General features: G+C 34.6%; 1 protein-coding gene and 1 pseudogene across 7 annotated transcripts in view; both read left to right on the forward strand.

Moving 5' to 3' along the window:
• LOC117175593 overlaps window positions 1–5,576 on the forward strand; it is a 15,070-nt pseudogene extending 9,494 nt beyond the window's left edge.
• The window catches only part of LOC117174354 (cytochrome c oxidase assembly protein COX15 homolog), a 177,252-nt gene that overhangs the window by 20,391 nt on the left and 132,861 nt on the right, over window positions 1–24,000 (forward strand). For all 7 annotated transcript variants that reach the window (XR_004467297.1, XM_033363407.1, XM_033363405.1 and 4 more), the window contains exon 2: window positions 13,898–14,064. Coding sequence is in view for 6 of the 7 variants with exons in the window: in XM_033363407.1 (XP_033219298.1) it covers window positions 13,912–14,064 (153 nt within the window). In the remaining variant the exon portion in view is untranslated. The remainder of the gene's footprint in view (window positions 1–13,897; window positions 14,065–24,000) is intronic.

Below are 24,000 nucleotides of genomic sequence, written 5' to 3' on the forward strand. Positions count from 1 at the left end.
GAAAGAGGGAGCTCTTCTTAATATTTTGACACCAAAATCATGTCGATACACCTTACCGACTGCGAGTAAAGCCACCCACGCTTGAACTTGACAGACTGTATTATGAACTGTGGTTAGAACACAGATCCATAGAGAATGAGTCTCTCTAACTGTCAACGCCATCAACACAATTTTTTCCGAGAAGGAAAATGTGACGTTTCCTTACGAACTGTTACTGTGAATGTGTATATTCGTATATAGGACGCTTCTATGTGAGTGCACAAACTCAGTTAAAAATTTTAACAATATATTTAAATTTATAACCAGAGTTGAAATTTCGAACAAATACGAGTATGTAAATTGTCAATAAAGTAGTTGAATTTTTAATCTGCTAATATGTATTTTCGATAGAAAATGTAATAGTTGATATTTCAACGAATGCAGATGCTACCAAGATATGCATTTTAAAAACAAACGAATTTTCAATTCTAAAGATTAAATTTCCATAAAAAAGTCGAATTTAAACCAATTGTAGAAAAGTTACTTTTTTATATAAAACATTCATTTGAGTCAGAAAAATAGTCAAATTTTTAACCAAAGAGATGAATTTTTAACTAAAACTATGAATTTTTCAACCATAAAGACGAATTTTCAACAAATAAAGAATTATCAGTTAAGAAACAAAAAAAAAAAATAATCCCAGTTCTTGAACTTTCAGGCCAAAAGACTATTTTTCTGTAAAAAAAAGTTCAGGGGGCAGTGGGAGACATAACTATACCATAGATTCGACAATTGACACAAACGTGTATTTTATTTTCAATTATTTTTAAATTTAATTTTTTAAGAGTAAAATGAACAGTCCTAATAACCTCACGGAGAAAAATGTCTAGTTGGGTTAACAAGGATTCTGGTTAGCCGTACTAGACAGTCTAGTAAAGTATGAACCAAGACGCTGTCTAGTTAAACGCGCCAGACAGTCGAGTTAAAATCTGTATAGTTAGAATTACAGGACATAAGGTATAGGTTACCAGACATCTAGTAGGGCCAACATTTCCATGGCTAGTAGATCTAACTAACTGTCTAGTAAAATCAACCAAACGCTGAGTTAGGTTTACATGACAGTTTCTAGGTAATTTAACTAGTTTTTTGGTAATATTTACCAGATATATAGGGTTCGAGTAGTTTTTTTTTTAGAAAAAGAAAGTATGTTTTCAGGATCTTTGGGATAGGTTTAAAAATGTGTGGAATATAATAAAAGTAAAGATCGTTTATTAAACATTAGTTAAAAGTATGATTTCATATTTCACGAAAAAATTGCACGGCCTGAAGCATCATCTTCAAAACAACATGGCGACAACACTGAAGAAAGACAAAGTTTACGTTCCTTGCAATATAGCCTTGTAGAAGAAAAGGTTCCACAAGTTCAGCAGATTACCCTCTGTGTCGCCACGAAAGTTACTTACTCTAATACGCGAAAATAGAAGCAAAAATGAAAACACTTCGTTTTTCGCAACTCTGAAAATCGTGAGAATAACGCGCGGTATACGGAAATGCAAGCGGTTGGAAGAAACTGGAGCTGACGACGCCGAATATTAGGCAGGCAAGCTAGCGGCTAGAGGGAAGAATATTTATGGTAAAGGGAAGAATATTGATGGTAAAGGGTATGGGAGGGAGGAACGAAGGAAGTAAAGGAGTGGTGGGGGGATGTTGCTACTAGATATATCGTTATGGGAACTATTTGGAATAACACGATGGATCGGTAAAATCTACTATAAGTCAGTAATCGTTATAATGCGCGCATGCGCTGAAGTTATAAGCCGTACAAGCAAAATTGATTTATAAAAATTGTGGTTTAAAAATGCTAAGTCCCTTATTTAAAGAATATGATTAACATCAACGTGAGTTACATAATTATAATCAATGTAATTCATCAATATCAGGTGTAAATTAGTTTTTAACAAAAAAAGCAAGTTTGGAATAAAATAGTTCGATTTCATTTTCTACCAAAAAAAACAAATTTTTTTAAAATCCTATTATAAAAGATTAATTACGTACGATCTGAAAAAAAGTTTAGAGAAGAAAAGCGTTGCTTTCCGTATGCCTTACAAGATTATCATAACAACTTTTTGGATTTTCTTGAAAAATCGAAATTTGAAATTTTGATCGCACAAAAAATAATGAAAAATTCCATTTTGTGGTTAAACTACAGAAGATCAGCGGCGTAGTCAGGTTTTTTCTGGCAACTTCTTGACAGAGCTCGTAGTCTTTGTTTTATTTGCGTTTCAAAATTGAAGAACTACATATTGCTTCCTGTGGGAAAACAGTCTATGGTTATTTTGCACTTAATAAAATAGAAATATTAAGGCAAGCATTTCGTATAAATAAATCAATTTGATTTGTGCAAAACTACAAAAGTTTTATTTCAATCAAAGAGTAAAAGATTAGAGTACATATCTCTTTCAAAGTTATCTTCATACTAAATCTTTCTCCCTGGTGGAGACTTTTACTCCCCTCGTTGAGAGAGTAAGCGATCAAAATTCCTTTTCGACATTGTCAACGTTTATAGGTAAAACAAAAATTTTTCGTACAGGTCTTTTAAAAATTCGATTAACACTTTTTAATGTTACATTCCTAACAATGCCATCATTTCCTGGATGCAATTTATGAATCCTAGATAACGGGCATTGCATACAAGGAGTATTGTCCTCTATCATTAAACTGACATACCCTCCTTTGGATTCGTTGTATCACTGCGCCATTTTTGCCGAATGTTTAGTTCATTCAAATACTCGATAGTCCGTCTTTTCCAAAATTTCTGACGTATTTTAGAAATCAACTGCCAAGCTGATAATCGATGTGAAGGTAAAAGCAAGAGGTCGGGTTCGGGCAAAGTAGTCAGTGAGTCACCTATCCAAAAGTGTTGTGGCGTTAAAGCGAAGATATCATTTATATCCGTTAAAATTGGAATGACTGGTCTCGAATTTAAAATGGACTCTATTTCGTCAGAGAGTGTGTAAAATTCTTAGAATGTAAATAGGGCGTTCGAAGCGACCGTCAAAGTGCGGGTCTGAGGCGGGAATAAAGTGAAAATCAAGACCGATAATGCTAGAGAAATCAAAGATTTTATCTTTGAATCTTTCAGATTTAAACACAACATGTGACTCATTCAATTCATTTCTAGCACCTTGAAAGTTAGTACCGTTGTCACTATATATGGACTGGGGTTTGCCACGTCATGCAATCAAACATCGCAAAGCTCCTAGGAACCCTTCCCTACTCAAATCTCTTACTACCTCAATATGAATTCGTTTTATTATCATACAGACGAAAACAGATACATAAATCTTGACCCTTTTTTATTGATATATTTTCGCTAATTTATTTTTAAATTTCACCGCAGTAATCTACGCCCACACAATTGAACGGTCTTGTTTTATTTACGCGTACATCCGGTAAATTTCCCATTTTAAGATCGGCTAAATCGTCATGGCCGCCTACGAAAGAATAATGTGATGGCCCACCAATGTTTATTGTTAATATAACATTCTTATAAGGTCAACATGGAAGCCAACATATCTTTTCAATTTCTTAGTTTGAAGCTATTTTAACTTTAATAATTTGACAATTATATCATAAGCAAACAGTTTTTATTTCATTGACTTGATATGGTTCACTCCATAAAGTTAACAAGAACTATCTTCAACGAACTATTACATGACATTGTACACAGTCGTATTTCACTGAAGAGGCTCTCCGTCGAAGGGCGAAACGTCTATTAATAAAGAGATTTTTTGGACCAGTATACCGACAATTTAAGATCAATTATTTGAATTTTTTACCTGGTCGACACTCACTAACATCAACTAATAAAATTGGTATAGCACGAAAGAAAATTATACATTCTCTTATAATTTTCTTGATTTGATTTCTACCGTCAATGAGCTAGAATTTCTGTCGTAAAGTGTATAGAGTAGTTTGTACTCCAGTATGATAACAATTAGAATGATAATGTCTAATTATTAAATCTGTTTAGAAATTTGACGCAATAATTCATCTTTACACAAAAATGGATCTAAATGATAAATTTTACTCTTTCTGTTCAGTGAATCGCCCTTTGTTAAACTTTCAATTTCTTTGTAAAAACAAGATATCTCGACACACCGGATTATAACTATTCCTGCATGCTTTAATTCTACAGTTTTCAAAGAAACTTTATATCGGCGATACTTAGGTAAGAATCTTAAACAGAAGGCCATTACTCGTTTCAGTTTAGTGAAGGAAGAACATTTCGATAGTGTTAGTTTGAATGATAGTCTTTAGACAATTTATTGTTTTAGTTTCTGTAAGTAATGCATTACTAGTATTTAATTCCGATTTTGGCCAAAAATGTTCTTCTTGCCTCAACCAATGAGGACATTTAAACCATAGTTTGTTTTTTAGAAATTCATCTGGCAATTTACTTCTTGATAATTCTTCCGCAGGATTGTCTTTTGAGCGAACGTGACGCCACTGGCCGATATTTGTTTTTTCTTGCATTTCAAAAACTCTGACACGAAACTTTTTAATGTGTTAGGACTTGCTCGTAACCAGTGTAAAACAATTTCGGAATCTGTCCTAAAAGTGGATGCTTCGATCTTAACATAAAGAGAATTCTGAACCTTTTCAAATAAGTTAATCAAGAATAAAGCTTCACGCAATTCAAATCGAGGTATGGTTAGCTTTTTTAAAGGAGCAACACGAGATTTAAAACTTAAAAGAGAAGAGTGTACTCGTCCGTTATCGCTCTCAGAACGAATATATAAGCAGGCTCCATATCCCTTCTCGCTTAAATCACAAAAACCATGTAGTTGAACTCTCTTTGATTTATGAATCATGATATTTCTTGAGAATGAAACATTATTTATCGATTATAATTGGTTAGAAAATTTAATCCACTTATAATGAATAGATTCAGGTAAAGGCTCGTCCCGGTTAACTTTCTATTGCCAAAGTTCTTGCATTATTTGTTTCGCATATAAAATTATCGGACCCAGGAAACCTAAGGGATCGAATAATTTTGCAATTTCCGATAAAATTACTCTTTTCTTGATACCTTGATAAACTGTAGGCGTCTTAATTGAATAAACGAAGGCGTAATCTCGAACCTTCCAATACAAGCCGAGCGTTTTGGCTACATAGTCTTTGTTTATTTTAAAATCGGCATCTAGACTTTTATCACTTATGCCTTTAAGTATGCTGGACTCATTCGAAGCCCATTTTCGCATGTTCAGTTGAGCTCGACTTAAGAGTTTAGTCATTTGATCATAAAGTTCTCACGCCTCTTCATATGTGAAAGCCGCAGTAGTCCTCAACTAATTGATGCAAGCATCGTATGGCTAAAAAGGACGATGGAGCAAAACGGAAAGTAACAGTATTTAGACAATATTCTGATATCTGATCGTTCGTTAACTTTGTATTGATCGTGAGGTGCTTTATACGCATTGCCTCTATGTCTTGAAGATGAGGTGTTTTATACGCATTGTCTCTGTGTCTTGCAGATGAGGTGTTTTATACGCATTGCCTCAACTGGAATTGATACAGCTCGTATTGTCTGGTAAGCACTTAGATATAGGGTGTTTAAGAAGCGCATTGCCCTGTTGTATTTAAACCACTATTTTGATGTGATTGTTTGATAAAAGGTCGACCTTATTCTTCTACTTGTAAAGATTTTTAAAAGATAGTCCAATGAATTGATTAGTTTAATGTTTGAGTTACCATTACTCAAGTCGATACACTGATTCACTGATTATTGTTTCAATCAACTTTGCTCGAAGGACCATGGTTATTTTGCACTTAATAAATTAGGAATATTAAGGCAAGCATTTCGTATAAATAAATCAATTTGATTTGTGCAAAATTACAAAAGTTTTATTTTAGTCGAGGAGTAAAATATTAAAGTACATATCTCTTTCAAAGCTCTCTTTATGCTAAATCTTTCTCCTTGTTCCTGACATCTCACACACTTCTTTAGAGTAGGGTTAATATAAATAAGATAAAGATATTTCGATGACATATATCGGCAAGTAGATCGAATATAATACAGTAGAGACTTAAAATATACAATCTATAAAGATTGTGAAACAGAAGAATACCTATAAATGTTCACATTGACGTGCAAACAAAGTCGCAAGACAAAACACGCGATAAGCGAGCAGAAAAATAAAAATATTTTAATTCTAATTAAATGTAACATTAAATGTGTTATAACACACGCACGCGCGCACGCGCACACACACTATCATGTAGAACTTACAGAGAACGTTATTGAAAAAAACGTTGAGATGTTTAAAAGTTAAAAAAAGGGTTTTTTAGAACATTCTTTTTTAGCTTTACATCCTAAATTAATTTATTGTCAGCGTGCAGGTTGCACTTTGTTACCAAATTCATGCCCTACAGTAATTTCCTGAAAATGGCGATGCGAGGTTGTAGTCCGCTCGCCCAAAACACCATGGAAGTAGAACCTTTGTGAAAAATACCATAAATTTTCAGATTCTTATGAAAGTCAACAGTAATTTTCATCTTTTTATAATCTTATGGGATATCGTTTAGAAATTACCTAAAAACAAAATTTACGCAAAATTTGTGGTCAACCATCGGTTCCAAACTACAAATTCAAAAATTGCTAAATTAGATAACATTCTTTGAATATTGGAGTTCAATATATAATGTAACTTCTATTGAGTTCAAGAAGAGACTTCAATATTTTGGAGTAGATGATTTCAAAAATCACTTCTAAGTCTGTAACACAAGTTTTTTGCCCCTTCATCCAAAGTTATTACTTCAGGTAATATCAGGTCATTATCCATATTAATTTATTTTTCTGTAAAATAAGAGGATTATTATAAATGCTAAAGATAGAATCAAATAAATTGATACTCATTTTTCTCGAAATCTTAAAATATTTCACCTGTTCTGTATATATTTGCAAAGTATGTTTGAAACTCTTATACATTTTATGGCCACATATCGTGTCATCTGTCCTCCAGGTTGTAACTTTTTCTTTTTGGGGACATGTAACCGTCTGCCACGTGACCGATTGAGCTGCTGGATCGAATAAGGTCACATAAACTTATTTCGCCAAGTGTGGGAGTGTTCCCACTAATGTATGAATTTTAATTTTGAAAGAATATATATAGTTGTAGAATTTTATTACGCATCTTTTTCCCTAGGCAAAAAGATATAGCTTTTTTAGTTTTCTACTTAAAGCCAAAAAATTCTCTTTTTGGAAAAATCAATTTTAATTCGTTTTTCACTTCAACTCGTTCATCGAGTGAAATTTGAGCAACAAAAACCACTCAGCGCGAAAGTTGTTAAAAACAGTACCTCAAACACATAATACTTAAAACCACAAACTTCAAGCCCAGAACCCCTAAGCCCAAAAACCCTAATTCAACAAACCTCAAGCCTACAAACGCTGGGCCTACAAATCCCAAGCCCAGAAACACCATGTTCACAAACCCCAAGCCCACAAACCCTGAGCTTACAAATCCCGATCCTACAAATCCCAAGCTTAGGAACACCATGCTTACACACCCCAAGCCCACGAATTTTAATCTTTTAAACCACAATCATATAAACCCCAATCCTACAAAACTCAAGCCCACAAATCATAAGTCCACAATTCTTAAGCCCACACAAATCCCAAGTCTAGAAACATCATGCTCACACATCCCAAGTCTACAAATTTTAAGCCTACACACCCCAAACCTACAAACTTCAAGCCCACACACCCTAGGCCTACAAACCGTGAGTCTGCACACCCCAATCCCACAAACCCTAGGTCTACAAATCCCAAGCTCAAAAATCCCAAGGCCACGCACTTCATGTCTACAAAAGTTTGTGGGCTTGAGGTCTATAAGCTTAAGTTTTGTACGTTTAAGGTTTGTAGTCTTGGAGTGGATATATGGCTTGGAGTTTTGTAGGCTTAAGTTTTGTTGGCTCGTAATTTGTAAACTTGAGATTTGTGGGCTTAAGGTGTGTGGGCTTGGGATTTGTAGAATTTAAGTTTGTGGGCTTGGGGTGTGTGGACTTACGGTTTGTAGTTTTAAGATTTGTAAGCTTGGAGTGTGTGAATTTGGAGTGTGTGGGCTTCGATTTTGTAAACTTGAGGTTTCTTGACTCGTAGTTTGTAGAATTAATGTTTGTGGGTTTAAGGTGTGTGGACTTGGGATAAGTAGAATTAAGGTTTGCGGGCTTGGGCTCTGTGGGCTTCAGGTTTGTATGCTTAAGGTTTGTAGGCTTAGGATTTTTGGGGTATAAACCGTTAACGACGGATTATGTATGTGTGACCTTGAACTGACCTTTATTGTGACTTTATGGGGTCAAACAAACCCCGGATTCGGTTTCAGAGACCATTTAAACCTATAGGTATCCTAGCTTAGTTGGTTAGCGAAGAATTTTGTAGGTTTGACCTTGAACTTACCTTGATCCTGACTTTGTGGCCTCAAACGGACACCGGATTCGGATTCAGCTACCTCAAAAACATAATGTACACCTAGTCTTTTTTGTTTTGCAAGGTTAGTGGGGCTTGTGGTCCTGTGTTATGTGCAATAGAATGGTTCTATTTTTGAGACAAATTCTACGAAAGCAAATAAAACATAAACATCTCATAATTGAGATTCACTGGATTCTTAATTCCACGAATTTTGTAATGCTTCAAATTCGTTGAATTGAAAAAAGTCAGAGATAATATACTTTTGTTAAATTTGTCTCAAAAATAGAAAGATTCTAATGTACATACTATTAAAGACATAAATTATTTTACATTATCCAATATTATTTATTTATGAATAAAACTTTGATATTATGAATCGGATCTGCGACTCTCGAAACAACCCACGCGCGAGTCGCCTAGCTCCTATCGACTTGAGACGTTAGTAATTTCTTGAATATCAATTCGATTCAATCAAAATTTTTCAGAAAACTTATTCGTATTGTTGTTAACAACTTTCTTGCTGGAAGTTTTTTGTTGCTCCAAATTCGCTTCATGAGTAATATTAGTCTTTTTTAAATCAATTTTTGCAAAAAAAAAGTTTGTTTAATTTTTCCAATTTTCTTGGTTTCTATTAAGTATGCACTAACTTTTAACTATTTTGCGAGATACGGAATAGTCCACTTTAATCTAATGCATGCATTTATTTTTTGGAATTCCAATCTCGTTACCTGAAAATGAGAAAAATCGAAAATAGTGAACGTAGCATATATGCTACACCAGGCACTAAAGGATTAATTAGAAAACTAAATAAGCTACAACTTTTTCCCTATGGGGAAAAAGATGCGTAATAAAATTATACATCTAGATATATTCTTTAAAAATTAAAATTCGAAAATGTTTTTGAAAGCCTTCAGGGGTCTTCCCACTCCTGGCGAAATAAGTTGATGTCCCCTTATTCGATCCGGCAGCTCAATTGGTCACGTGACAGACGGTCACACCTCCCTAAAAAGTAACAGCTCCAACCTGGAGGACATATGACGCGATATATGGCCATACAAATTTATAAGAGTTTCAAGCATCTTTTGAAAATATATACAGAACAGATAAAATATTTTTAAATATCGAAAATAATGAGTATTTATCAGTTTATTTGATTCTATCTTTAGAATTTAAAAACATGCTCTTATTTGATAGAAAAATGAATTGTTATGGAGAATGACCTGATATTTTATCAAAAATATTATGAGAAAACAGTGACCCATATTTCTTATTATTTGGAATCAACGTTTATAAATACATTTTGAATAATACAAAAATCTTGAAAAGTATAAAGTTAACCATTTTACCGCATATTTTTAATATTTTGATTAATTGTTTTCAAATTTTCACCTGGAGTAATAACTTTGGATAAAGGGGCAAGAAACTTGTGGGACAGGCATAGAAGTTATTTTTGAAATCCTCTACTCCCAAATATTGAACTCTCTTCTTGAAGTCAATAGAAGTTACAATAGATATTGATCTCCAATATTAAAAAAAGTTTATGTAATTTATTAATTTTTGAATTTTTAGTTTAGAACAGATGGATGACCAGAAATTTTGCGTACATTTTGTTTTTAGGTAATTTCTAAACGATATCTCATAAGATTATAAAAATGTGAAAATGACTGAAATTTCAAGTGTTCAAGTTTTTGAAAGTGACGAAGGACCCTGCTTCAAGCACGCGTTTTATTCGTGTTTCTAGTAAGAGAAAATTAATGCTGACTCATAAAAATCTGAAAAGAACCCCGCATATACCTTATGGGAAGCGGCCCTCTGTCAAATTGGCTAAAACTTTGGGAAAATGAAGTTCTCATTACCCTGAGCAAAAGTCTCTATGGACGCGAAATATCGTATGAGTAGTTACGGGGTTATGGGGCCTACAAGTCCCAGATTCTGAATGATTTTGCTCGTATGGGTAGATTAAGCTGTAAGTAAAAGTAAGCGTGCACGCAAGTTTTTAACAGTTAAGATTGTTGGAAAAAAATTTTCAGACCTTGGAGTCTGTCACTTAAAAGAAAGGTATGGAAAAGTCGGAAAATTGTTTTCCAATAATCTAAGCTTTTCAAAACTTGCGTTCACGCTTACTTTTACTTCCAGCTTAATCTAAACACCCGCGCAAAATCATTGACAAGCTGAGACTTGTAGGTCCCATAACTCCGAAACTACTCGTACGATCTTTTTGTGCCCATGAAGACTTTTGTTCAGGGTGACGAGCACTTCATTTTCTCAAAGTTTCAGCCAATTTGACAGAAGACCGCTTCCCATAAGGTTTGTGCGGGGTTCTTTATGGTATTTTTCACGAAGGTTCTACTTCCACGTGGTTTTGGGCCAGCGGACTGTAACTTCGCATCGTCAGTTTAAGGAAATTACTCTAAGGAACGAATTTGATATCCAAGTGCAATCGGGATGCGAATAATCAATTAGTTTATGATGTAAAGCTAAAGAAAGAATGTTCGAAAACCCGTTTCTGTAACTCTTAGACACCTCAAAGTTTTTTTAAAAATAACGTTCTCTGCACGTTCTACATGATAGTGTATGTGACGTGCACCGAAGAAAGGGGCTTACTCTGAAAAGTGAGATTTTTCAGGGCAAGCGGTTGAATTCGACCTGATAGACCGGACTTTTAGGAGAGAGGGAAGACTCACGAAATCTTCACTCTCCACTTACCACTACATTCTCACGGAAAAAGATAGGTCGTAGACGCGGCTCACGGAGGGTTATAGATGAGACGCATATATGGGGTTGTGATCTACTACTAAGAAGATAACCTTATGGTATAGTTGTATTTTCCGCTGCTCAGAATGTAGAAAAAAATAGGTTATAAAAATTACTCATACAAAAAAGTTTCAATATCATCCCAAAACTTTCGCGTAACAAAACGATTTTATAAAATTTAGATTCTACGGAAAAATGAATATAAGGAACTGCCAGTTTCTCATTTTGGGCCGGGGGGAGGGGGGGGGGGGGGGGGGGGGGGGGGGGGGGGTAGGAAGTGGTCAAATTTTGCAATAATGGTGCATATAATGGTATCAATGGTCAGGTTGCCCTACTTCGTTAATTTTTAAATAAGTTTTCATACTAATTTGCCTTTTTTTCTTAGTAAAAACGATACTTTAGTCATTTTTTTTTATTTTCGGAGATCGGTTTGCACGGTATTATAAAGTGTATGGAGAGACGGAACGAAAGTTCGGCTCTTTCCGACTATTTTCTATTTGCGTTCGAAAATCCTTACCCTTCTTACCTATTTCCACGAGGAACACGTCTCTGTAAAAGTTTCATTTTCTGTTGCGATTTCTTATACATTTCATGTGTTCGACAATATTATTGAAACATCGACATTTAATTTTCAACTCTTAAGTTTTACTTGATTGTTGATTCAATTGTTCTAGAGTAATAGTCGTTCCGGCGTCTCGTTGTTTTAGTTTCTGGATATTATTAATATTATTCGTTTATTATTACTATTATTCGTTTTTGACAATCTTAATCGACGTTGGTGTTTTGATTTTCTTCGTAGCCCTAAACCCTTAAAGTTTTTCGTGAAATCTTGCACATATTTTCTTCGCTTCCTTACCCATATTGTGTATATTGTTGCATTCTTTTCTGCGTAGTATAGTGGACTTATCTTATCTTTAGCACTCTTTATTTGATCGACGCAATTTCGCAGAATGTATGGGTAAATCGAAAATTTAACACTTTTCTTTGTTTAAAGTGTTATCGTCACCTAATTCGTCACTTAGTCGCCTAATTTGTCTCATTATTCAGAATGTTCGTATACTGAAGAAAAAGAAAGAGTTTTCTGTTTGCCTATTCCTATGACCACATGTAATGAAAAAAATCTGCGTCGCTTATCGTCAACCCTTAGCTACTCGCAATCGGATGTCAAAAAAAGCAATTTAAAAATGTGATATATAAACTATAATACATTTTTCACACCCCTTACACTGAGAAAAAATCAGATTGTTACAGTAAGCTGAGATGTTACAGTAATATTACAGCATGGAACTTAATGTGGGAAATTCGTATGAATATCTACCAATATTGGCATAAAGTTGAATATTTTTAGTTTAAAGGTCATATACTATAAAAGACTCAAGTGCATGTTGTTATTGCTGGAGCCGTATGCTTTTAGAGCAATTTTGCCTTGCGAAAATAGGTCGAACGTCGCCTGGCTACGGTTTTAAGAAATTTGTCCTTTTTGAATATAAGTACTCTTATACAACATTACACAACTTTCAACTCACGAAAGTAGTTATTTCGTTTACACTACAAATTTTCTGACCAATTTAGTGATTACATGAGTTTTTGTAAAAAAAAAGTGGATTAGTGTTGAGACACCTAAAAAAATCAATTAAAAAATGAGAAAACATGAAGTAGAGCCCCTATACATATTTGCAAATATTAATATTGATTTATTTTGACGGCATTAAGTGGGCAATAATTATTTTAAGGAATGGCACTTTTCATTCGTCATTGTCTTCTCCATACAAATCGCTATCTCAATGTTTCGAAGTATATAAATTTGCATGCATATCTGCTCATTGTCACAAGAGTTCTGACAGGCAACCCCAGACAATGTGGTTAAAGCGAGATTCAGGTGTATTTGACAATTGTGTACGCTTTCACTTGTATAGACTGTGAGAAGAAAAGTGTCTCACAACTAAGCAAGTACTGTGTCTCACAAATAAACGATGACGCATTAGGAGAATGACAAAAACAAATTTGTATCAACCGTATATTGACATAATGCAATATCACGTCACAAAATATAAGGAAAACACTAAATTCTAATGCATTCCATTCATAATTCTTAACTGATTCAGTCGAAAAAATGGCACTTTAAAAAAAAATGTCATACGATTTTGACATAAGATGTTTGCAGCTGATACAATAATGCGTCTATTCAATTCGGGGTTAGCACCAAAACTGGCAAATGCCAAAAGAGAAGTTTGACAGTAGTCAGGTTGGCCATATTGATATTGCATTACAGAACGAATCGACTGTCTCACAACTAAGCCTTCTGTTTCACAACTAAACCCTCTCCCCTACTCATAAACAAGAATGAAACCTGCTACAAAAGAATGACTAATGTTCTTACTATTATAGACATATTTTTTTCTTCGTGTGTACTGAGTATTTCGTGTTCAGTTTTTCAATGATGGTTGGAAATATTGCGAAACGTGTGGCACCTTTTTCTTTTTTTTCAGTTTTACAATTCCTCATTTTAAGAATTTTTTTATGACTTCAAGGGGCTGTTTAAAAATGCTTTTGTTTACAGAACCATAATTTTCAATAGAAACGAAACCGTCACAATTATTTTGGAATTTGTTCGTCCTTTAACTAAAATGTATCTAAATATACTATAATCATATTGTTTACTTGAAATGTATAATCAAAATGTTTTTACAGATTTGATCATAGTCATGCTTAGTATTGCAGCAAGACAATGTGCCCGAAGAATAGAATGCAGCACAAATATATATTCTTACTTTGCGCGCCACAGTTACCTGGTACCGTCTAATAGTCAAGTTTTTCTGCCCGGTCTGCTGCAGAAGAATCCTGCTAGTTTACAAAAGGTATCAAGAATATCAAATTAAAATGAAATAATAAATTAAGGATCCTCGACCAATACATTCGAATCCAGAAATTAGTGACGCATGCATATTTTATAAATCGAAAAAAAAAAGTTCGGGCACTGAAAATTGTCTAGTAATATAAAGCTTTTAGAAAAGAAGCCATTAATGATACGAATTAATAAAACTATGCTACTTAAAATATTATTAATGAATATATGAAAAATATAAATCCTGAGATACATTTTTCAGTTATTATTTACCATCTTAAAAAAGGAAAATACTGCAAATGTGTTCATGCGACTTGTAATAGCGCTAAACATTAAAATAAGTTAATATTAAAATAAGAGAAGTCCGTTTAGTATCATACCATAATTTTTGAGCAATTAATATATATGGACGTTTGCATGAAAAGGGCCCTTGCCCTTACAGCTGATCAAGTCAGCCCTAAGATCAATATTTTTTCACCCATTTTGAAAAATAAAAGTTTAAATAACGCGGAAAATTTTTGCGGGAAATGTTAATGAATATTAAAGAATCGTTTGTGGCCTTGCAAAGAGTTGGAGGAAGAAAAAAGTTTATTTATGCAAATAGTGATTATCGACGGACACATTTAGTCTTTACAGAAGAAGTTTGACTTCTAACTTTCTCTGTAGGTAATCATGCAATCTGTTTTACCCACAGACCCGTAGAAGTTCGAAATTGTTTACTCGCTGCGCTAGTGCTGCTCTGAAACAGCTGATACTAGATTGATACGTATGTCAGACCAAATATGTTTATTTGCATTTCAAGTGCAAATATTAGTTTTTGCATTATTTGTGCATAATGTTCGTGAGCGATTTTTGTTGGTTTGCCCCACTTTGATAAATATAAACCTCATAACTAGCCCATTGACAACATTGCAAATTGCTTGCAGGGTTTAACGACAGCACGGTCGGTATTTCTCCAAAATAGTAATTAAAAAAAAAAACTTTTTTCACTATTCTAATTATTTAGGACCAGAGACACATTCTTGCAGGGCTTCTATTTATCGTGTCAAATTTTTAACTCGATATCTCATTCCGTGTGGATGTAAGTTGGGAAAGAAAACTTCCACTGGTATTTTCTTCAAAACAAATTTTTTCTCATAATTTCCACCGGAATAAAACAGAGACATGAACTTTATTATCTCCTATTTCATTTCCCAAACTTTTATAGCGATACCTCATTTTGTTTAGGCGTAAGTTGGGAAAGAAAAATTAAGGACCAGGGTTGTTCACGTGACCCTCTCGTCACATGGCCTTAACTGTGGGATAATATACGTACTAGCTATTGATATAACAATTGCGCTTATGGCACTCGCAAACTTTAAATGCGTTTTTTTAAAGTGATTTTTCGAAGCTCCAACTTTGAAAATGCTCCAGCGACTGGTTTTTAGTTCAAAATCGCAGAAATTGATTCGGCTAAATGGCCCTACACGTAACTCCATACCGACCATAAGGATTCTGTTTTTGCAGACGCCCTCATATCACGAGTGAAATGAGGCAAATGAGCTTTAGTGTATGGTCAGCTGAGCTGTTATTATGCCTAACCATTAGTGAGCGGACAAGATAGAGTATTAAATTTGCTGCGAAGGGCCTGCTTCTCTTCATCTCCTTCTACAAGATCAGCCAATGGTTGATCAACGTTCACGCCATACTTTTATGCATAGTTAGGCATTTATTCTTTCATTGTAGGGCGTCCCGCATGTGGGAAAAACGTGAAAAGCGGGAATTTTATTGGTGTAAAAAAAGTACGGGATTTATTTTTCAAGCGGAAATTTTTCAGGTTTCATACATGGAGGGGATGCAAACATTTTTTGTTTAAAGCACCATATTCTCCTTAAATTTTCTACCAAAAAGTGAGTAAAAGTGGCTTGAGATTTTTGAAACGATTGACAAATATAAACCTCCATAATACAAATTTGCATGTAAGATTTTATAGTATATACTGAAAGATTTCTATTTATTCTGAAAAAAATTCAGTAATCAAACTATGTTTTATTCTATTCAGCAAAGACATTTCGAGGCGTCCTAACGATAGGATGCCAACGCACGCGATCGACTAGATGATACTTAACCAAAAATATAAACAATAAAAAGCTAACCAAGAAGTAAGAACTAGAAAGTTTTAGATCGCGGAATTGAACAAGATGGAGCTAGAAGTTGGCCAAAACTAGAAGATGCTCGCTCGCTCCATCAAAACATTAAAGTGCTATCTCGGGCGAGCAAAGCATGAAGGTGCCACTTCTCGCTTATAATCTAAACACGAGAAGTGGCAACCTTCATGCTTCGTTCGCCCGAGATAGAACTTTCATGATTTGATGAAGCGAGTGAGCACCTTTTAGTTTTGGCCAACTTCTAGCCTCATCTTGCTCAATTACGCGAGCAAGACTTTCTAGCGCTAACTTCTCGGCTATTTTTTTATTGCTTTTATTTTTGGTTAAGTACCGTCAAGTCATGTTGCGTGGGTTGGCACCCTACCGTTAGGACGCCTCGATTCATTGGAACAATTTCATGTAGCAACAATAAAATTCGATATTTAAAAAAATTTGCATTGCCTTAAACCGAAAAAGTATCTGTAACCCTGCCAGAATTACCAAAAATTTCAAAATTACCATAAATGTCCAAAAATACTAAAAATTAAATAATATTTTTTAATTATCAGAAATTCGTAAAAAAATTCCAAAAATATCAAGAATTAACCAAATTTTCAAATTTAGGAGAATTTATCAAGATTACCAAAATTAGAGTTCGGCTTTATTATGAGAAATATCGGATGTAGCGAGAGGGAAAAAGAAGACCTTCGTCTAATGTGCTGTGTACAGTACTCGTCTTTGGCTCGCATATGTGCACTCGTCTTCGGCTTCGCGCGTTGTATTCGCCTTATAGCGCATCCGTTTATACTGCACTGGTGTACTCCAAGAGCACTCCGATCGTCCTTCTTACTTCTTCTTCCTTCTCACTCCGACCTGCTTCGGTGCAGATCGGAGTATACCAGTAGAGGATAACCGAATACGCTATTATGCTCGTGCTTGCGCTTGGCTACGTCTTGCGTGAAGACTCACCTGCGACTCGTACTCTACACATCACACTTGACGTGAAAAGTCTAATTTTCCCCTTGCTGCATCACATACTACTGGGAGCGCCAATTAATTTTGACGGATTTTTAAGAGATAACGTTACTTGTACTTATATCGCATCGAGGCATATCGTTACTGTATGCATGTCGAAGCCCAATCATGTGGATTTAGTTTTTATTAGGTGTCATTTTACCGAAGTATAAACAGCATTGTTTTTGTAGTATTAAAGATTTCAGCTTAAGTACCAACTTATCAGCATTTGTGGAAAGTTTCACTTTTCTTTTTCAATTCGAAGAAAAGTGCTGCTGAATGTTGTCGATTGATTTGGAACATCCAAGCCATCCGAAAAATCGAGGATGAGGAATTGGATACTTTACTCGGTAAAGACTCGTGTCAAATGCAAGAAGAGCTTGCAGAATAATTGTGAGTTCATCATTCAACCATTTCTAGAGCTTGCATGCACTGGGAATGGTCTAAAACAAGGAAATTGTGTGCCTATGAAATAAAGCCAATAGACGTAAGTAGAAGATTTTTTGCTTGTGAACAACTACTCTAACGGCAATTTCGGAAACGGCGTCAGCATTGTATGGTCATTGGTGATGAAAAATGGATTCGCAAAGATAACCCTAAGTGTAGGGAATCGTGGGATAAGCCCGGCCAACCATTAACATAAATACTAAAACCGAATATCCATTGGTCGAAGTTCATGATCTGTATGTGTTGGCATCAGCAGGGTGCAGTGTACTATGAGTTGCTCCAAACTAACGAAATCATTGCGAGCAGCCACGATCAAGTTATTCTGCATGATAACGCTCGGCCCCAAGTTGCAAAACCTGTCAAAACATACTTGGAAACGCAGAAATGGTAAATCCTACCCTACCCGCCGTATTTTCCAGACAACACGCCGTCTGATTACCACCTCTTCTGATCCATGACTCATTATCTATCTCAGCGACGATTCACTTCTCCCGATGATGCCAAAAATGGGTCAATTCGTGGATGGCTTCAAAAGACGAGTTGTTTTTCCGACGTGGTATTCGTATGCTGTCGAAAAGATCAGAAAAAGTTGTGGCTAGCGACGGACAACACAGAATTCTGGCTGGCCTGATACTATATGTACCCTTTACGCGACTCTACCGCTCCCTGTTTATTTATCAACTGTTTATGGTCAGATGATTGATTACATTGAATCTAATAACTGCTTGAGTGCTTTTCAGTCAGGTTATAGACATGGGTTTAGTACGCAGGGCCTATTGCTCAGGGTCACTGACGACATTCGAAGAGGCTTGAGAATTATGGATTTTTGGCTTCAGTGCTTAATTGGTTCTCATCATATCTTTCGGTTCGGCCACAATAAATCATTGGATTAAGCAGTGGAAGTTTGGAGTGGGGAGATATTGGCACTGGCGTTCCACAGTTGTCTGTACTTGACCTTTGATATTGATACTCTTCAACAATGATATTGGAACTGTTTTCAAGTACTGACTTTATATGCTGTTTGTCGATGACCTTTAAATATGCATGTAGTGTAGTCCACATAAAATCAATGAGACTATAGATCTAATTAATCGAGACGTAAATGCGATATATGAAAAGTCAGAAACTAACGAAGCTAAGATTAATCCAAGCAAGACTAAAACGCTAATATTGATAACCGCAAAGTTTAGAACGTTAATATTAACGACGAAAAAAATTTTATTTTTTACGATTTTTTTTGTTTGAAATTGTTTTTGGCAATCTAAAAACGCATTTCATGCAAAAATATTCCCAAAATTTTTATTTAGGGGGTGTCTAGAAACCCCTAACGTGATTTTTGTAGATGCGACAGAAAAGTCGACTACAAAGTCGATAAAGTTAATATATATTTAAGAGAGTAATAGGTCTAACCGTTCAGAATCAACAACAAAGTAAAATCGACAAAAACTGCCAGAAGATAATAAAAAGTTGGGTGTTTAACGTCCCGAAAAAATACCTCTTTTGTTCCCCCGATTAACGCTGGTGGTAAGAAATCTCGCTCGAAAACCGAAAACCCACTCCTAATTAATGGGTTCCCAAAATTCTAGGAAATGTCCAATTCAGTTCGAAATTAATACATATACGATCATTTAATAGCTTAGAAAATTAATAAAAAGTATCCCCCTAATTATGGTAGTGGCAGAACACCTCGGTCGAATACCAAAAAATCACCCCTAATGAAATCCAATTTTTGAAAATTCGGAAAATCGACAAACACAGGCAAAGGGTAATAAAAAGTTGGATGTTTAACGTCCTGAAAACTTACCCCTTTTGTTCGCCCGACTAATGCTGGTGGTAAGAAACCTCGCTCGAAAACCGAAAACCCACCCCTAATTAATAAGTTCCCAAAATTCTAGGAAATGTCCAATTCAGTTCGAAATTAATACATATACGATCATTTCATAGCTTAGAAAATTAATAAAAAGCATCCCCCTAATTATGGTAGTGGCAGAACATCTCGGTCGAATATCAAAAAACCACCCCTGATGAAATCAAATTGTATTAATTTCGAACTGAATTGGACATTTCCTAGATTTTTGGGAACTTATTAATTAGGGGCGGGTTTTCGGTTTCCGAGCAAGGTTTCTTACCACCAGCATTAGTCGGGGGAACAAAAGGGATAATTTTTCAGAAGGTTAAACATCCAACGTTTTATTACTCTTTGTCTTTTTTTGTCGATTTCCAGAATTTTCAAAAATTGGATTTTATTAGGGGTGGTTTTTTGGTATCCGACCGAGATGTTCGGCCAGTACCAAAATTAGGGGGATGCTTTTTATTAATTTTCTAGGCTATGAAATGATCGCAAATGTATTACCTTCAAAGTGAATTGGTCATTTCCTAGAATTTTGGGAACTTATTAATTAGGGGTGGGTTTTCGGGTTTCGAGCGAGGTTTCTTACCACCAGCATTAATCGGGGGAACAAAAGGGATAATTTTTCAGAAGGTTAAACATCCAACGTTTTATTACCCTTTGTCTTTTTTTGTCGATTTTCCGAATTTTCAAAAATAGGATTTCATTAGCGGTGGTTTTTTGGTATCCGACCGAGATGTTCTGCCAATACCATAATTAGGAGGATGCTTTTTATTAATTTTCTAGGCTATTAAATGATCGTATATGTATTAATTTCGAACTGAATTGGACATTTACCAGAATTTTGGGAACTTATTAATTAGGGGTGGGTTTTCGGTTTTCGAGCGAGGTTTCCTACCACCAACATTAGTCGGGGGAACAAAAGGGGTATTTTTTCGGGACGTTAAACACCCAACTTTTTATTACCTTCTGGCTGCTTTTGTCGATTTTACTAATTTGAAATATCGTTTATCTTAGGGGTGGTTCTTAGGGGTTGGAGCGAGGTATCTCAAGACCATAAAAGTTTGTTTGGTGTTGATTCCAAACGGTTAGACTTATTACTCTCTTAAATATATATTAACTTTATCGACTTTGTAGTCGACTTTTCTGTCGCATTTACAAAAATCACGTTAGGGGTTGCTAGACACACCCTAAATAAAAAATTTGACAATATTTTTGCATGAAATGCGTTTTTAGAGTGCCAAAAACAATTTTAACCAAAAAAAAGTCGTAAAAAAAATTTTTTATCGTCGTTCATATGAATGTTCTAAACTTTGCGGTCATTAATATTGCAATTATATATCGCTTATTGCAGTTTAATAATATTCGGTATATGGTTTAATCCAACTTGGCAAAATTTAATCGAACTTTGGAAGTAATAACTGTAGCACAATCGGCTTATGATGTTATTTTCTATCTTTGAAAAAGGGCGTGTGAACGAACTTTACAAGAAAAATCCTTTCAACGCTCAGATTAATGTAATCAATTGAGCCAAGCAGAAAAATGTTGCACTTTGGCATCCGAAAGGAGTGCAAATTAGAAAAAAAGTGACCGAAACGTAAAAAAAAAAATCTTCGTATTCGCCTTGTCGCGGCCGACAAATTTTATACGAAACTTTTCTTTTCGGCAATTAATATTCAAGATAACAATAAAAACGATGTTTTATCAAACACAATTCGCGATTATTCGACCTACTGTTAATAAAAATGCTTGAAATTTGTAATATATTCTCAATAAATTAGCGATAACTATAAGCTGTTTTTCGTTGCTGCTTTGTGACTTACAAGGGGAACTTTAGGCCTGCTGTTTTTGATTAAATTGATACTTTTCTAAATAAAAGGTACATACCAGAGGTCTTCTGAGAAAAATCAAGAAGACTCAATTTTGAACCATTTTAAAAAAAAACTGCATTCTCAGAATTGAAAGCGCATGGTCATCGAACCCGCAAGGTTGCGCGTTCGATTCTTGATATCCGTACTTTATCTTTTAATTTTGTTTATTCATCAAAATGCTTGTTTATTACATTTTTGGTTAACATTTAATATCATCATTATTTATTCCTTATATTCAATTAAAACTTTGTTTATCGTATTTTTATTATCACTCGTTTGGACAATCGTGCATTTAATTAAAATTTTTTATTTAAAACCAGACTTTTTTCGTATCTTTCTTTGCGTGTTTGAAGGACGCGAAGTTTTCGTTTGTCGGTGGGGGAATTTTGCCGGTCACGTTCGTAAAAGTATACTTTTACGGAGTGTGCGCATGCGCTTTTGGTCCAAGTGGCGACACTCCTGGATCTCTTTCTTGACGCATGCGTAGTTCATATGATCAATGTTTGTAGAATGTACAATACATTTTTTTAGAACACATCGGCCAACAACACGCAGCAACTCGTTAATTTGCACGAAAGTCCGCGAGTGTTTCGTCAACCGCTAACAATTGTGTGAAGATGACAAACATGTCTATACTACGGCTGGTATGCAGCTTACACCCCACATTTGTTGTTATGTTTAATTTTTGTTATAGTTATAAAAAATTATTGTGTGGTGTATTTTTCCTTATGGGGGGGGGGGGGGCTATAGGTCAAATTGCATTTTTATAGTTTAAAATCTAATATAACGAGAAAGAATGGAGATAATCATGATATCGGAACAAATTTTTTTTTAATTATATTAAATGTAATGCAGATTAAGGAAAAAACTATTAGGATACCAGCAACCCCTACATTAGGGGTTGGAATAAGGCGTAAGTGGCTAAGAATCAGAAAATTCGCTAAAAAATATTGTGAAGGGTTTTGGTGGGTGGTAAAAACGATTCAAATAAACATTTCTTCAAAACCCTAAACTAAATGAATGGTTACTCGCTATCATTCTCCTTTCTAGGGCTGAAAATGGACAGCGAGAATCTGAAAATGCAAAATATCGCAGAATAGAATTGCAAATAGTTTTCGTGGGGGTTGAATATCATTTCGACGAGCATTTTTGCATTATTCTCTAGTGTTTAGATGGTTCCTCGTTCCCCCACTCTAGGGAATATTCGAAGAAGGCATTCTGGAGACTTTATATTTTTTCGTGATTTGACCTTAATCGTTAAATAAATGCACTAATTAGATTGTTAATGGAGTACCTTTCAACTAGTTAACTTTTACGCGAATTATTTTTCTGAGAGAATACGTTTCTTAAACCAAGTATTATTTATTTTGTAGTGTAATTTAGATTATGTGAGATCAACCAGATTATTTATAATTCTCCAGTAAGTATGTCTTTACTATTTTTAAGAAATATGCGGTAACAATAATCTATGCCTTCCTACTTTTTTTGCATTCTAAAAATATAGATATTATAATACAATAGTATAATATCTATACTTTTTTAAATAAATCATAATAATAAAAAGTACTTGGTGTCGTCTCTTATTATATTATTTAAATAAATTATTCGTACAGTATCGTACCAATGTTGTGTATATAATTTATTAAAATAATAATGTAATTATCTCTCTCTCAAAATTGTATTAAATTAAAAAATATATTCATCAAACAAAATTGTAACGTTAGAAATGAAAGTTGTTTTAACGATGTAACAACTTCGTAATAAAGTTGTAAAGACGTTACAAGTGTTCACAGTCTTTCCATCTGGAAGTTTATTAAACATTTCTGTTGTGTCAAAAGAAAATTATCATTATAAAAGTTTAATAAACATCACTTGATTAGCAATAGAAAATTACAAGTTATCAACAATTATTTTCTAGATAACATTTTTATAATAAGCAAGTCTTTAAAACGCCTTCTTTGAATATACCCTATAGAGTAGGGAAACGAGGAATCATACACACAGTAGAGAATAATGCAGAAATGGTCGTCAAAATGATATTCAACCCCCACGAAAACACTTTGGAATTCTATTCTGCGATATTTCACGTTTTCAGATTCTCGCTGTCTATTTCCACCCCTAGAAAGGAGAATGATAGCGAGAAACCATCCATACAGTAGATGATTTTGAAGAAATGGTTATTAGAATCGTTTTCAGCACCCACCAAAATCCTTTACAATGGTTTTCAACAAATTTTCGGATTTTTAGTCACTTACCCCTTATTTCAACCCTTAATTAAGGGGTTAATGGTATCCGATTATTTTTTTCCTTAATCTGCATTACATTTACTATAACTTAAAAAAATTGTATCTATATCATGATTTATCTTTGAGATTTAGCAAAAAGAAAAGCAAAAGGTCATAGATTTTTTAAACATGCTGAACTTCACCCTTACTTCAACCCCGAAAATAAGAAATGTAGGCATTCTTACATATTTTCCTTTAATCCACGTAACATGAACTTTGTTTTAAAAAAAATGTATTGAGTTATCTTCATTTTTTCTCTTTATATTAGATTTTAAACTAGAAAAATACAATTTGCCCTGTAGTGTAGCTTCGCCGCCCGAACCCACCACGGGAGTTACGCCCCTCGTCCCTGACGGG

This window comes from Belonocnema kinseyi, chromosome 6 (genome assembly GCF_010883055.1).
Source record: "Belonocnema kinseyi isolate 2016_QV_RU_SX_M_011 chromosome 6, B_treatae_v1, whole genome shotgun sequence".
NCBI classification, from domain to species: Eukaryota; Metazoa; Arthropoda; class Insecta; order Hymenoptera; family Cynipidae; genus Belonocnema; species Belonocnema kinseyi.